The sequence below is a fragment of the Leuciscus leuciscus genome (assembly GCF_965113295.1).
Source record: "Leuciscus leuciscus genome assembly, chromosome: 5".
Lineage (NCBI taxonomy): Eukaryota > Metazoa > Chordata > Actinopteri > Cypriniformes > Leuciscidae > Leuciscus > Leuciscus leuciscus.
Genome location: NC_138729.1, coordinates 38020395 through 38036204, shown reverse-complemented (window position 1 = coordinate 38036204; position 15810 = coordinate 38020395). Strand labels below are relative to the sequence as shown.

The window sequence follows — 15810 nt, the reverse complement described above, 5'->3', positions numbered from 1 at the left end:
TTTATATAAAACTCTTAAAGGTACAGAAGCAAAAAACAGCCATCTTAATTCTAAATCTCCCTGTTACAACTAAAGGTCTAAATACTTTAACATTACTGGACCTTAGGAAAATAAATACAATTTCGACACCCTTTCAGAAGATTACCTGTGTAATCTGAGACGATCAGAGGTGTACAGGAGATATTCTGATACGTTGCGACCTGTGATGTCCACCAAGATGTCTCCAGTTACTACCTTCATGAGGGGAGGTCGGCCCCCGACTCCACTGGGGCAGGAGAAGCCTGTGCCCTGCATGGAGCAGATACAGCGCACCGGCTCTCGGATGGTCAAGGGCAGCGTGGGGGGAGACGTCGCCATCTCTGTGGGAACACAGCAGGGTGAGAGGAAGAATACATATTACACAGCTTCATGGAAAAAGACAGAGTCGGCACACAAGATGTTACAGAACAATCTTCATTATGCAAGGAAAACAAATTCTTGATTTTTAGCATTAGTCAGCAGATGTGCAGCACAGGAATTATTTTCAGTCATTCCTGATATTATCTCCAAAGTTTCATAACTTTCAGTATGAATCACCATTTCTCTATTATATTTTTTGGCTGTCGATCAGTGTTCATTTTTATAGTTTTTTTGTCAATATTTCATCATATTCATTTATTTTTGACAATTTAAAAAAAACATTACTAAAATGGCATCTAATATTAATAGGATACTTCACCCAAAAATTAAGAAATGTATACAGGTTTGGAACAATTTAAATTTCAGGGTGAACAAATTCATTTTTCATTTTCCTCTCACGGTCTCACCCTTTCATATCTGATGAAAATGTGCAGAATTAAACCAAATTAAATTGATCAAATGTAAAAGTTAATTTAGTAAAATTAATGTATTACTTATAACAGTTCTAATTTTACTAAATACTTATATTTCATATAAATGCTGTTCTTTTGAACTTTCTATTAATCAAAGAATCCTGAAAAATCAATCACGTTTTTTTCCCCAAAAACCCCCCCCAAAAAAACACCACCACCAACAACAACAACAAAAAAAAACACAAAAAAAACACAAAACAATATTTTAAACATTGATAATAACAAGAAATGTTTCTTGAGCACCAAATCAGCATATTAGACTGATTTCTAAAGGAAAATTCAGCTTTGCATCACAGGAAAAATAAAAATTCTATTTTAAAACGGTTTTAAAATAGAAAACAGTTGTTTTAAATTATAAAATTGCTAACATGTAGATGCATATTGAACCATACACCTGTAAGCACTGTAAACTCTGACCTCGGACAGTAGTAGGAGGAGCGGCAGTGTAGTTCCAAAGGCCATCTTCAAAATGTGCCTCTGGGTCATCAGAGGGGGCAGGAGAGGGTGGCGGGGGCACAAAATTTGATAAAGGCACACCCTGTGTGAAGGAATCCAGGCACATAGAGTCAAAGTAGCGGGCTGCTAGGGTTTTGGAGTTGTTGGCATATGGATTCAGAGTTTGAGCCAGTTGGTCCAGAGTGCTGTTGAAGGGAGTTTTCAGTACACAAGTTGCACCAACTCCAGAGGGTAGACGCAGGGTGTTAACAATCCGCTGTGGGCCTGCGTCTGGAGAAAGTTTACTCCTGAAGCAAACAAAGGTTGAGAAAGATTGAGAGAGACGATGTGTGTGTGTGTGTGTCTTCAATCAGCAACAAAGAAGTCTTTAGGTATTTAAAATGTTATTTGACTGTACAATGACCTTGTGGCTGACCTGTACTGAAGTCTGTCTTCATTGGCATAAGGGATGAAGTTTCCACGAGGCTGTGTGTAGTTGTGATACTGAGATGGAGACAGAATCAGGGGAGGAAGGTCACCTACAGAACCAAAGAGAGACCATCAGAACAGCCTTCACTCAAGTCTAATTAAGATCTGCATCATTTTAGTGCCAGATAGCAAATGCTCTGATTAAATCATTAAATTAATCTCCATAATGATATATTCTAAATGAAATTGCCCCATAAAATAGTTTTTTAAAAAGTTAGCGGTTCTTTCATTTGGAGAGAATTTAATGCTCACCAAGGCTGCATTTATTTGATCAAAACTATAGTAAAAACAGGCATACTGTATTGTGAAATATTATTACAATTTTGAATATTGTTAAATAATATGAAAGTTTAAAACAACTGTTTTCTATTTTAATATATTTTAAAATGTAAATAATTCCTGTACTGGTAAAGCAGAATTTTTAGCAGCCATTACTCCAGTCCTCAATGTCATATGAAACAAGAAATATTTCTTATTATTATCAATGTTAAAAACAGTATTTATTTTATTTGCTGTATTCAATATTTTTGTGGAAACTGTGATAAAAAATTTCAGGTTTTCTTTGTGTTCAAAAATGTTAAAAAGAACAACATTTATTTGAAATAGAATTATATTTTAACATCATAATTGTCTTTACTGTATTCTTTTAATTGGTAGTTTATTCAATATTTTCCCCTTGTATTTCCAACAAAAATAACTATATTGTGATGTATAACGTTAAAGACCTTGATATAACAGAATTTTCAACACATTCTTTATTGATTTTAGAAACATTAACATTAAAACATAAAACGTGTGACCTTTCAAACATGATTACGTCTTGCATGAATGAGAGCTAGTGCAAGACGAGCATTTGTGGTTAAAAAGTATATAAATATTCTTTTTTTGTTGTTGAAAATTACATATTGTTTTTCTAGATAAGACCCTTATTCCTTGGCTGGGATCATGTTGAAGCTGCACTGTAACTGCAATTTGGACTTTCAACCAATTGGTCCCCGTTGAAGTCCACTTTATGGAGAAAAATCCTGGAATGTTTTCCTCAAAAACCTTAATTTATTTTCGACTGAAGAAAGAAAGAAATGAACATCTTGGATGACATGGGGGTGAGTAAATTACCGGGAAATTATTATTCTGGAGTGAACTAATCCTTTAACAATATATGTGAGTTTTTCCAAAGCCAAACAATAAGCAATTCCTGTAACCATTGACCTTGATATAAAATTACAAAGTGCCCTGTGTCCTTCTTACCAATCTCAGGCACAGATAGAGCTACAGTCATGGCCACACAGACGAAGAAAGCAGGCAGCAGGATCTGTGAGAGAATGCCCTTGGTGTTCCTCTTCGCACAGTGAAACCTTTTCACTATCAGCCCGTGAAACTGCCGAAGTTTCAGCCACCAGCCCTCAAGCTTAAAGCTGCCTTGGCCGTCCAGTATTGGCGTCTCCGGAGAGGACTCTTCATCTGGAACACAGAGGGTATATGGTACACTGAGCGGTAGGTAAGCACTTTATCTGTTACCTCCAGGCCCTTCAGAGATGCACTTGTCTAGGAAAGACTTCCGCTTTATGTGTCCAGAAGCTTCAAACAGCAATAGACAAAATGTTCTTTCTAAAAGCCATAGAAAAAGATAGAACCACAAAAAGAACTTGTTCCTAATACATTTCTACCAACACAACCACCAACTGAGCTATAAATGAAGAAAATATTAATAATTAGGTCTCTCATTCGATTAAACATTTTAAAATATTAAATAAAATGTGTTTATTAAAACTTTTCTGTAGTTAATGCATAAAAAAGAAACCTAATCAGCTATGAATGTACTTTTTTTTTGTTGAAATTACCATGAAACAGTTACAATGTCAAAGTGAATAAATGTGTTAATAACATAAATAATTAAATCACACTGAATAACAACAATAATGATCAATAATCAGGGCTCTCAATCAATGGAACTTTTATTTTTTTATTTTTTTTAGAAATCACACAGAGAATGAAACAGTTACATTATCAAACTGAATAAATGTGTTAACATAAAAAAATAATTAAATCACATAGTAATAATAATAATAAATAATAATTATGGCTCTCAATCAATGAAATAATTTTAAAATACTTAATAAAATGTATTTAATAAAAGTTTTCTGAAGTTAATGCATTTAGTTTTTTAATAAGGAAAGAAATACGGCTAAATCATTTGTGTAAATAGGTTAATTTGTTTCTAATCATTAGTTCTAATCAGCTAAAATAAAATCAAAAAAATCCCACAGAACAGAATTAAACAGTTACAATGTCAAATTGAACAAATGTGTCAATAACATAAAATAATAATAATAAAATTAAATACACTTCATTGAATAATAATAATAATTATTATTATTATTATTATAAATAAATATTATTATTATTATGCTATTTTCCTTACCTCGGAGACTGGCCGAGTCAGGATCCTGGACATTGTCAAACAGAGGGCAGTAGTCTCCATAGAAGTCGGAATAGAGGCCCCCCTCATCCCCTCTCACTGAGCCCAGAGAAGAGCCGGACTGTAGGGATGCTTGGCTTGGGCTCAGCCTGGAGCACATCATCAGGTTACTGAGCTCCACCTCTGGCCGGATCACAGCAGCAGCTGGTGCCCCCTCACACTGTGGCCTTCCTAAAAGATTAGAGGGCTTCCCAGCTGACGCTCCACCGGGAGAGTCCTTCATATCTGACAAAGAAAAAGAGAGAGATATGAAATATGAATAAAATCTCATGGCTTTAGATGCATTTCTACAGCACTCTTCAACATCTAACCTGCATCGCTGTTCTCCAGTGATAGATCCTCTTCTGATACCTTCAGAAAGACCTCCTCCAGTGTGGTGTCCATCACACCAAAGCTGGTCAAGGCCAAGTTGTCCAAACTCTGCTCCAGAGCCTGAAGAAAATTCACCCAATATACGTGCCCATCAGCAAACGCTTCATATTCAAATGAATAAAGATTTGATGATATCAAACTGTGTCTTTCCAGTGGTCTTGAAACACTGTTAGTGTGTACCTGAAACAGCCTCTCAAAACAGCCTTTCTTGACAGCCTCTGACGGTAGGACATAAGAGAGCTCAGTGTTGGAGTCGGACACCAGCAGGCAGGAGGCAACATACTGACGGATGAACTGTGTCACTCTGCTCTCTGAACACGGAGACATCGAAGAGGATGGAGACTGACTTGACTGATCTGAGAACAAACAGAAACATGATGTTGGGCCACGGCAGATGAAAGAGCAGAAGAAGAACTAGAAGATATTTGTGCTGCTCTTTTGATCTTTTAAAACATCAAACAATGAAAGGAGGAACAGAAGAATCATATAAAAAATTTACAGAGATAAAACAGAGATAACAAATAGTCGGTTCACAGAAAATTTTTCAGTGTTTTACATTGTAAAACCGATCTTTACCAATAGATTGAGATAATAAAATTATAAACAATTTTATATATTTACAACAGTGGTATTTTAGTGTTATTTATATACTATTATAGTTTTATTCATATTTTAAATGAGCTTATATTTTAATATTTTCAGTTTTCCATTTTTATGTTAATTGTAAATGTTTTATGTATGTATGTATATATATATATATATATATATATATATATATATATATATATATATATATATATATATAGCAATGCCGACGTGACGGCTCAGACATAAATAGTAATAAAAAAATCCCAAATAAGGATACCTGCAGTGTGCGAGTCACTCTGTTTCTTGACAAGTGTGAGTTTGTAGCCATCTCCATATGTGCTCTTGAGGAACAGAGGAGAACCGCAGCACTTGAGCTTGCCATGAGAGATGATGGCAATCCGGTCTCCCAGCAGATCAGCCTCATCCATGTGGTGAGTGGAAAGCAGGATGGTGCGACCTGCGCACACACAGATTCTAGTTTTGGACTGATCATGTATTTGGAAACTGATGCAACATAGACACTACCATTTAAAAGTTTGGGGTCAATAATATTTCACATGTTTTTACTGTATTTTTGATCAAATAAATGCAACCTTGTTGAGAATAAGAGACGATTCATATTCCCGACCCCAAACTTCTGAACGGTAGAGTATTTATCATTAGTAACGGCAGGATCACCTTGTTTATATTTAAGGATGAGGTCCCAGATTGCTCGACGGGCATATGGATCCACTCCTGCTGTGGGTTCATCCAAAATCACTGCCCGAGACCCACCTACAAACGCAATCGCCACTGACAACTTCCTCTTCATCCCCCCAGACAGAGTCTGAACCAGACTGTGACGCTTGTTGGACAATTCAAGATCCTCTATCATCCTGTGAATTCCAACACACTCTATGAACTCGGTTATGGGTATGAATGAGTAAGTGTTGGCAAAATGTGAGCGCGTTAACCCACTTTTCCATCTCCTTGCGAATATCTTCCTCAGCCATGCCCTTCAGACGTGAGTAGAACCACAGGTGTTCCTCCACACTCAGCTTGTCAAACAGAACATTGTGCTGGGGACACATGCCCAAATTCTGCCTGATGCGCTCCATCTCTGTGCGGATGTCATGGCCGTATATGGTGGCAGAGCCAGAAGTGGGTGGAAACAGTCCTGTGAGAATGGACCTATGAAAGATTCATTGGATAATAAATACATTTTCTGCAGGACACTTCAGTTTCATACAGTACATACATCCAATTTTCAGCTAGTAGGGTGCGACTGTCAGCCTCAATAAAAAGCACAGTATGGGTTCAGAGGGTATCAACCACTCTAACACACTATGAAATACAATATTCTAACACTCACATAGTGGTGGTCTTGCCAGCCCCATTGTGTCCCAAGAAGGAGACAACCTGGTTCTCATGCAGGTTTAGGCTCAATTTGTTTAGGGCCAGTTTTCTGCCAGTCTTGTAGACTTTGGTCAGTTTGTCTATGCACACCACCAGCGGCAAGTGACTGGGTTCTTCTTCAATTCCACGAGTTTCATCTGAGCAACAAATAGACCTAAATTCAGTAACAAGCTAAAAACTGAATTTTTTTTTTTACAAACAATGTACATTATTTTGACACAAAACATGCTAACTTTAACAAAGAGTGTAAGCCAATAATGTAAACTAAATTTAAAAGTTTGAAAGACAAACTTTGTTGACTTGACAAAGCATTGTCTGAAATTTTTTAATTGTATAAATGTTTGAAGGTCAAGATGGACAGAACAATAGTTAGATAGAATGATAGTTAGAAAGATAGAACAATAGAATGACAGAACACTTGAATGATAGATATAATGATGATAGATAGATAGATAGATAGATAGATAGATAGATAGATAGATAGATAGAACTCACGAATGAATGATGGAATGAATGATATAATGATAGAGATAGATATATAGAATGCAAGAATGATACATAGAAGGAATGAAAGAACGAACAACAGATTTATAGAACAAATGATAGAATGAAAAAATGAACGATATAACTAATGATAGAATGAATGACATAATGAACGATAGAATGAACGATAGAATGAACGATAGAATGAACGATAGAAAAAGATTAAATTAACGTTAGAACAAATGATAGAACTAACGATAGAACAATTGAACGAACAAACGAATGATAGAACAAACAAACAAGATAACAAACAATAGATAGAACAAACGGTAGAACAAATGATAGAAAGATAGAATGATAGAACAAACGAACATTAGATAGAATGATAGAACTATAGATAAAACAAACAATAAAACAAATGGTAGATGGAATGATAGAATGAATGATAGAACAAACAAACAATAGATGGAATGATAGAACTATAGATAAAACAAACGATAAAACTAATGATAGATAAATAGATAGATAGAATGATCGAATAAATGATAGAATGAAAGAACGAACGATAGCTTTGCATGCATCACAAATAAGCTTACATAGAAAATCAGAATGTTGGCTTGTAAAATATAAATAAAGAACTAAAGAATATAAATAATCTAAACAGGTTCTACATTTGTTTCAATATATTTGTACATTTTTGGAGGATAATTATTAGTGTGTCTCCTGACTCAACCTTTCAAATACACCCCTGATTAATTTAGAATGACTAAGTCAGAACTGCTATCCATTAGCCTACACAGCCCACCATTAGTCTGTTATCCCAAAAAGTCAACATAACTGATCGTCATACCGAGAGTCATACCTGAGCGCCTGTGTTCCATAGCACAAGCCTGGTCCTCCTCCATCACACTCAGCCTGGTCCCGCCACTCCACGGCCAATCCCACGTCTCTATGCGGCCGCTACCTAACCAATAGGATTTCTGCAAGGGAAAATACCATGGCCGGGGCAGTCCATACATCCCTGGAAAAGAAAAAAAACTAAATGGAAACCAAAACTAAATACTACAATTTTGTTACCGAACAACAAGAACATGGGCAGTGTTTGCATTGCACAATAATGACAGCACTGCAACTTACCTGGATGCACAGCCTCTATATACCAGGTCAACACACCGTATACAATGGCATCAATGGTTAGCATGACCATAGACAGCAAGAGGTTGAAGTCATCACCCTCTACAGGTGATTGGTTGAGAGTGCGCCACTGGATTCCCACTCCAGCAACTTCATACAGGGCGAAGTACTTAGACCCCAGGCCGAATGCAGTGGTAGACATTAAAGACTGCAGACACACAGAGAGAGAATCACTCAAGAACTATAGTAGAGCCAACTATCAAACACATTACGTGCCTATATTGAAACATGGAAGGGATTCATGGGAGGTCTTCATACCGCTATGCACTTCTCAAAGGCAGTGATCTTGTCGTGAGCCACCTCTTCTCTTATGGCCACGTACATGTAGGGCACATAACTCAGAAAGTAGATGATTCCTCCACATGCTGAGGCCAGTTTGGCTTTAGAGTACAACACCGACACCAGGAAACTTCCCCAAAAGAAAGCGGAGAGAACATTAACATGATGTCACACAACTTTTGACTACTATTCCTAATTGAAAAACAATGTAAATAGGATGTGAGGGAGTAAAAACTAGGAATGGCACGCTCCAATACCAGAACATGATGGTGGCGACAGCGTAGATTGTGAGGAAGAGCCAGATGATAAAGGGATCGCTGTGGAGGAGAACTTTGCCGTATTTCAGAATGGCAGTGAGGGCCGTCACTGAGATCGAAAGCTGCACGAAGCCTGTGATGAACCAGGCCACCCAGTGCACTGCGTTATTCAAGCCCATCATCTTCATCACCTGTGGTAAAACACCTCGCATCAACCATGGCACCACTCTCAATCTCTCCTGCTTCAGTTTCTCAGCAGAGGAATTATTTGTTTTAAAGGACAGTTCAGTCTATTCGCTTACCTCTTTCAGTCTTTGCTCCTTTTCTGCTACGATGTGCTGGATCATCATGGCCACAGAGTAGACCCAGGATATGACCATACACAGAGGCATCATGTGCTCGATAACAAACAGGAAACTGCAAATCAAAACACTTGTTACAACTCCTCACACCTCCACCAATTGATACATCACAAGTATAACACCCTGTAACTACTTATAAACTCCACCAGTACAAAGCTAGTATTAACCAGAATTTGTGAGATGTTTTATTAGTAGTGTCTTTATTAATCCCTTGAGACAATTGTCTTCAGTGGATTTGGACATAGGCATTCTTAAAGAGATAGTTCCCCCCCAAATTTTTATTATCCCATGATTTACTCACCCTCAAGCCATCCTAGGTGTATATGACTATCTTCTTTCAGATGAACACAGTTGGTGTTATATTAAAAAATATCATTGCTCTTCCAAGCTTTATAATGGTAGTTTATAATGGTAGTGAACCAGACAGTTGACGGCAGCCATCGACTTCCACAGTATTTTTTTTTCCTACTATGGAAGTCAATGGCTACCATCAACTGTCTGGTTACCAACATTCTTTAAAATATCTTCTTTTGTGTTCAACAGAAGAAAAAAAGAAATTGGTTTGGAACAACTTGAGGGTGAGTCAATAATGACAGAATGTTCATTTTTGGGTTAACTACCCATTTAACACACAGAGGACTAAACTGAACTGAACTCAACTCAACTCATGAAGTTGCCCATGGTTCGGCCATTTAATAATTAAAAAAAATTCTAAATTGTAAACTACCATTCAAAAGTTTACCATTGGTCAAATAATTGCATCCCTGGTGAGTATAAAAAAAACTTTAAAACGTTTTTTTTTTAAAACCTATAGTGTATATATTTATGCTGGCAACCTAAACCTATGACCTGAAGACAGCATCAAATTCTTGGTAAAGTGGGTTTACTATGAGCTAGGAGAAATGTGTAAACTTTTAACTGTTAAGGGTGCATAAAAGTTTGCTTGCAGTGGTTAGGATTCTCTTCCGTTAGTATTGCCACAGTATTGTCTCCAAATGAGCAAATGATACACAAGGTCATAACCAATATGTATAAATTTACACAAAACAAACTTATATAAACATTACAACTTTCTAAATTAGCTTTCCTTAAATAGTAGTAACAAACATCATCATCATTTTCCTAAAATCCCACATCTGTTTGGTCTTAAAAGTGTTAAGAAGTAGATCAGAAGAATCCCACCACGAAATAAACTGTTCTAAGATGAGTCTATGATTGTCCTCTTTCCCCTGAAGGAGACTGACTAATGCTGTGTCATCTGCAAATTTAATGCAGAGTGGAAGCAGAGCGGGAAGGTTGCGTGATTTAGCCTGGAGCGAGAGATTTCTTTTTTTTTTTATCTCGGCATCTGTGTTCTCTCTGACTCTGAGATCATTCAGAAACCACTTCATCATCACATGCATAACACACATTAACACAATGCAACTGAACATCTGCGATTCACCATGTCTTAAATGTAGTGTTATAGGCTACGAGCAGTCAGCCGAAAAGAGAAATTAATACAAAGTATACAATAAAAAAAGGAAGACTAAGCTCACTCGTCTCTAGTGTAGCATGGATAGGGAAACATTTGCACATAGTTTCCAGGCTCCACAACATCATGGCCCACAAACGTGTTGATGATTGCTCGCTCAATCATGTCTAGAAGAGGAAGAAACATGGAAACATCAACACACACCATCAAATAAACAGATCTGAATTTACACACAGCAGCTTTGCACTTCTGCAATGAGGGAAAGCTTTGATCCGCTTTTCTGAGCTCCTGAATAAGCACAGCTTCCAGAAAAGCCAAACCAGCACTTTATTTGATGCGCACGACGCCCTAAGCTTTACATAACCAGGTGCACTTTTTACCAGAATAGTTTTCATTTTGAATAAAACATCAACTTCATTCCACTTTTCCCATGCCTATTCAATACACTGTGGATGTTGTTTCACAGAGAACTATTTTTTGCTTTGTCAACAGTTTTGTAAAAAAAATTTGCACAAATGGCAAAATAACACTCATGAGTTTAGACTATCACTCTAGATGGAAACTAGATCTTTCACTGCCAATAAAATCAAAAGTTGAAAGTGCTCACAGCTTAAGTACTTTAGAGCACATACAATACAATATCTGTTTTTGAATATCCTATCCTATGACTAAGTCTTCTTATTATACCTTGGATCCACACAAAGCCGTAAAGGAAGTAGAATTTGCCTCCCGTGTTCGGCCCAGGACGCCAATAAGCTCGGCGGATTTCATTGGTTTTCTCTGTGAAGCTGGAGTTCTGTCGAATCTTATACATAACGTGGGGTGGCAGAGATCCATCTTTATTGGTCTGGAAAATCACACCTAGAGAGAAAGCACAGATTAAACATATGGCTGCTAGCTATATTTAAAAATGTATGACTAAGGGCTAAATGAATCATGAAAATGTGGTTTTAATGGGGAATGGATGGGTCAGTCACACAAAGCTTGTTAATAAATGGCTGAGTCATATTTCACCCCAAAATCATAAGAAAAAAGAACTATATACTATACTATGTAAGCAATAAGGTACGAGAGGCTGTGCTGTATCGTGAATAAGTAACGGCTGAAGGGCGTTGTTAGGCACGACGCGAAGCGGAGTGCCTGCAACCCCTTCAGCCGTTACTTATTCACGATACAGCACTTGCCTCGAGTACCTTATTGCTTTTATAAAACGGTTACCACACAATATTAAAGTAAAAAAAAAAAATGTATTAGTGCAACTTTCACGAAGTTAAATCAATAAAAGCATTCCTTCCGGTAGAAAAAAAATAGTCCCTGACCGTGAACAACAACGTTCCAATGTGTAATATGCACGAAAGCTCAAATAAAAACAACAAACCGTTCTCAAACTTTGTCTCATTCTTTTTATTTTTTACAACACAATATTTGTGAAATTTCCTCACACAAATAGGCATAGCTTATCTCTCAGCATGAGAAAACTTTTTTTTTGTTTGTTTATTCCGTTATTTTTTCTCTGCACTAAACAAAATATTTACATAGCCTAAATAAAAACACAAGGGCACATATTTTGATAGATAACAGTTAGGTCTTTAATCTATTTTGTCAATGTTATTAATTTAGTTGCTAAAATGCTGCCTAACAAGAGGTTTTTTTCTATGTTTATGTTGATACGTGTGGTTGCTAAGGGCGCAGTGATAAATAGAACCATTGGGTGAAGCGGTCATAGCCGTGTTTTATCGTGAATAAAGCACAGCTATTGACCAATCAGAATCAAGGATTGGAACTAACCGTTTTATAAAAGAAAATAAAGACTACGTTGTATTGATTTGTGACATTTTAAGGACAATTTTATCCCCTCAATTCTAGTTATTTATGGGTTTCATCAGGTCCCTTTCCACAGGTGTATAAAATCAAGCACCTAGATTATGAATGCAGACTGCATTGTGCTTGATTAATACACCTGTGGAAAGGGACCTGATGAAACCCATGAATAGAATACATATATTTCCTTTAATTTGTGAGTGCAATATATGACCCAGCACATTTTCTCGACAAGTTTCGTTACAATCACTTCCATTAATCCATTGATCACTTACTTGCAAAGACTGAGACATTGTCCTGGTAGGCCTGGTTCAGTGTGTAATTGACAATGCTATCTTCATCAGGGAAGCCTCTGAAGATATCCACACTGACCTGAGGCATATAGAATCAAAATAAATTTTTCGGCAGATAAATGTTGAAAAAAAAAGCCAGAAATATATATTTTCCTATTTTATGAAGAATGCAATTGACTTTGTATTTGTTTTAATTCTATGGTGTGAACATCAAAACACACTCCACAGGTTTTCTTCTTCTGACCTTTGACATGAAGTTTGTCCAGCCACAAGCAGCATTATCGATGGTGTGCAGCTGCTCCAGGAGAGTGGTTGTGTTTGGCAGGGTGAAGTTCTCCTCCAGCAGACTGTTCATCAGCTCACTGTCTGAGACGTTCAACAGTTCATGGTGCCTCTTTAGGTCTGCAATAAACTACGACATATGGACAAAACAAAAGACATCAAGCACATGCACAACATGAAGTGCTATTAAATTAACGACTGAAACACAGAATATTACCTGCTGGAGCCACATCAGGTGATTTTGCAATTTACCCTCCTCTAAGAAGGCCCTTAATTCAGCTGAGATGTTGAGCCACACACGGGCATAGTGAGTCACATTACCCACAAAAGCAAACGTCTCGTTGGCCTAAAGAGTAAAAAAAAAAGATTAACCCACCTTGGGTACAATCTAAATCGAATGAAAGAATGACCAGGAAGTTTTAATAGGTAAATTGGATAGAGGAGGAATTAATCTGGCTTTTTTTCAGGTTGCAAACCCGATTGTTATGATATAAATGCTCAGACTTTTTAAACTTTTTTCAGAGTCTGGACTTGCCTTTTGTATGACCTTATCCACCTCTGAGCCAATGGGAGAGTAGAGGATTTTGGGATTTGTAGTCATGAGATGAACGAGTAATCCCAGGTTTCTTTGTTCTTTGCTGGTAAAGCCCAGGGAACTCATATTGCCCTGTTTCAGAGCTTCTGGCTCAATAATCCTAACAACATTAAAAAATAACATTCACATTTCGCATTCAGAAAGGTAACACACCCCACAACACCCATATACACACCTGTTATTCCCACACAGAATAGGCTGAAGACCTGCCCACAGCTGAACAAAGGCAGAAAACTGTGATCTAGGGTTTTCAGCCTCAGCCTCATTTCCTGCGGCTCCCTCTCCTTCCTCCACAGGGCTGTCTGTTGTGTTGGGACCCCATGTTGTTGTGTTGGAGCTCCATGAGGTGGTGTTGGCTATAGGAGGAGGCTGGTGGCCTGCACAGGCTCCTTTAGGAAGCAGTCTGGCCAGACCGGACAGCAGATCCACATCCCTTAGCAGCCGTTCCACATCAGCAAGGTTCTTCAGCAGACCCCCGAGGTGGGACTGATCCAAGAGTCCAGTCATGTTAGACTGCTCCAGATGCAACTGAGGATGGAGGACAGGAGGGAGTGACATATGGAGAAAGGACAGAGGAGAAAGCAATAGGTACAGTTAATATGGCACTTTTGGCTCTGTAGACTTTCTCTTTTTATATTCTCGACTTGTTTATTTAAATTGTTCACTACAAATGTCCAACAGTGGAAAGCTTCTGTATATGTGTGAAGGTTTTTATTATTCTTTTCTCTGAAACTTCCCACCATAGTGTCATTTCCATCACATCTCAAATTATGTTTCACAGCACTCTGTGAAGGAAATCACAGTAGTGGAAATGACATTCTTAACAGTAATAAATTTGAATAAAATGACCGATTCCTGTGTTTTTTTAAGGCTCATTTCACAGTTAACATTTACATATCCTAAAACACACTATTCAAAATAAAAAAATATATATATACCGTTGCATTATTTAAGAGCTTATTTGGAAATAACACAAAATAAGTGACATCAACTAATTTAGATTTATTTTTAATCAGACAATGTCCAAGATTTAATCTCAAACATGACATCACTGACACTCTTGTCTACCTGCTAAAACAAATACACTAACTTCAGAAATAAACTTTAAATTTAGAAAAATGTATATAAATAATTTTCACACAAATGGTTAATATGTTTATGTATAATGTATAGGTTAATTTTAATAACAATCAACCCCTGGGAAATAATAGTGTCTGGTAAAGAAAATGTGTTGTTTTTGTAGGTACCTGATCAAAGACTCTCTGTGTATCAATCTGATCCCTCAATTCTTCACTCATTTTCCCAAAGAGCTCCGCCCTCTGCCCCGCCCCTCCACCACAAACAGTCGTTAGATAGGCCTGTAAAACTGCCTGTTGTTTCTCAGGGACCAATAGGATTTTGCTTATTTCGCTGTTCCCTCCTTCCCCACAAGTGAGTGTCTCAAGCACTGCACCAGTCAAGAGAATTCCCTGAAAAAACATGGAAAAAATTGAAGAAATCCAGCAGTTTTGTGAGGTGTTCTCATTAAACAGAAGAGTATCATTTCTGAGAAAAGGAATTGCAAAAAAACAATGTATTTGACATTTAAAAAGCTTCAGGTTTAAAGTGGAGCGGCAGACCGACCTCCATCTCACGCAGTGCTTGAGGATCAAATTTTTGTCCTCCTCCACCCCCAGCGATCCCCAGCGCTTGGGACAGGACTTTAAGCAGAGCTTGACGGTGAGCTGCTTTAGTGGGGTCTCTCAATGCCTTCTGAATCAGACCCCCCTCCAGACTTCGCCAGCCTCCAAGTAATTGCTTCTGGGTATGAAAGAGAGACTGAAACATGATTGTTTTATATCTGCAAGGTTATAAGCAATTGCATGCTGTAATTGGAAAGACCTTTACAGCAAATTACTAACTAAACTATTAACAGTATAATAGCAGGGGCGTTTTGTCCCTGTTTTGAGTTGGCAATGTTTACTCAAAACAAATTGGCATGAGAAAGTAAATCAACAGTATCGAAAAATAAATGTAAATGATTTTATTTAAAATGCTTAAACTTGACGAGACTTTTGTGTCTTTATTGCGCAAAGATAATTTCAGTTTGCTCAGCAGCATGAAATGAAACCGGAACATATATGTTTATGAAAATAAGAAC

The 15810-nt window shown here is 37.3% G+C and overlaps 1 protein-coding gene across 6 annotated transcripts in view; it reads right to left on the bottom strand.

Annotated features, from left to right (window-relative positions):
- The window catches only part of abca2 (ATP-binding cassette, sub-family A (ABC1), member 2), a 62603-nt gene that overhangs the window by 11266 nt on the left and 35527 nt on the right, over positions 1 to 15810 (bottom strand). For 2 of the 6 annotated variants that reach the window (XM_082169606.1, XM_082169611.1), the window contains exons 7-31: positions 15294 to 15488; positions 14918 to 15139; positions 13846 to 14198; positions 13611 to 13770; positions 13293 to 13421; positions 13038 to 13205; positions 12776 to 12872; positions 11367 to 11540; positions 10744 to 10846; positions 9146 to 9260; positions 8844 to 9034; positions 8566 to 8716; positions 8251 to 8455; positions 7964 to 8134; positions 6587 to 6767; positions 6193 to 6405; positions 5914 to 6110; positions 5513 to 5692; positions 4828 to 5003; positions 4587 to 4707; positions 4219 to 4500; positions 3045 to 3257; positions 1744 to 1846; positions 1290 to 1615; positions 146 to 359 (exon numbers count right to left, since the gene is read on the bottom strand). In XM_082169606.1, the coding sequence (XP_082025732.1) occupies positions 146 to 359; positions 1290 to 1615; positions 1744 to 1846; positions 3045 to 3257; positions 4219 to 4500; positions 4587 to 4707; positions 4828 to 5003; positions 5513 to 5692; positions 5914 to 6110; positions 6193 to 6405; positions 6587 to 6767; positions 7964 to 8134; positions 8251 to 8455; positions 8566 to 8716; positions 8844 to 9034; positions 9146 to 9260; positions 10744 to 10846; positions 11367 to 11540; positions 12776 to 12872; positions 13038 to 13205; positions 13293 to 13421; positions 13611 to 13770; positions 13846 to 14198; positions 14918 to 15139; positions 15294 to 15488 (4640 nt within the window). The remainder of the gene's footprint in view (positions 1 to 145; positions 360 to 1289; positions 1616 to 1743; positions 1847 to 3044; positions 3258 to 4218; positions 4501 to 4586; positions 4708 to 4827; positions 5004 to 5512; positions 5693 to 5913; positions 6111 to 6192; positions 6406 to 6586; positions 6768 to 7963; positions 8135 to 8250; positions 8456 to 8565; positions 8717 to 8843; positions 9035 to 9145; positions 9261 to 10743; positions 10847 to 11366; positions 11541 to 12775; positions 12873 to 13037; positions 13206 to 13292; positions 13422 to 13610; positions 13771 to 13845; positions 14199 to 14917; positions 15140 to 15293; positions 15489 to 15810) is intronic. The other 4 variants (XM_082169609.1, XM_082169607.1, XM_082169608.1 and 1 more) reach the window with 4 other exon arrangements.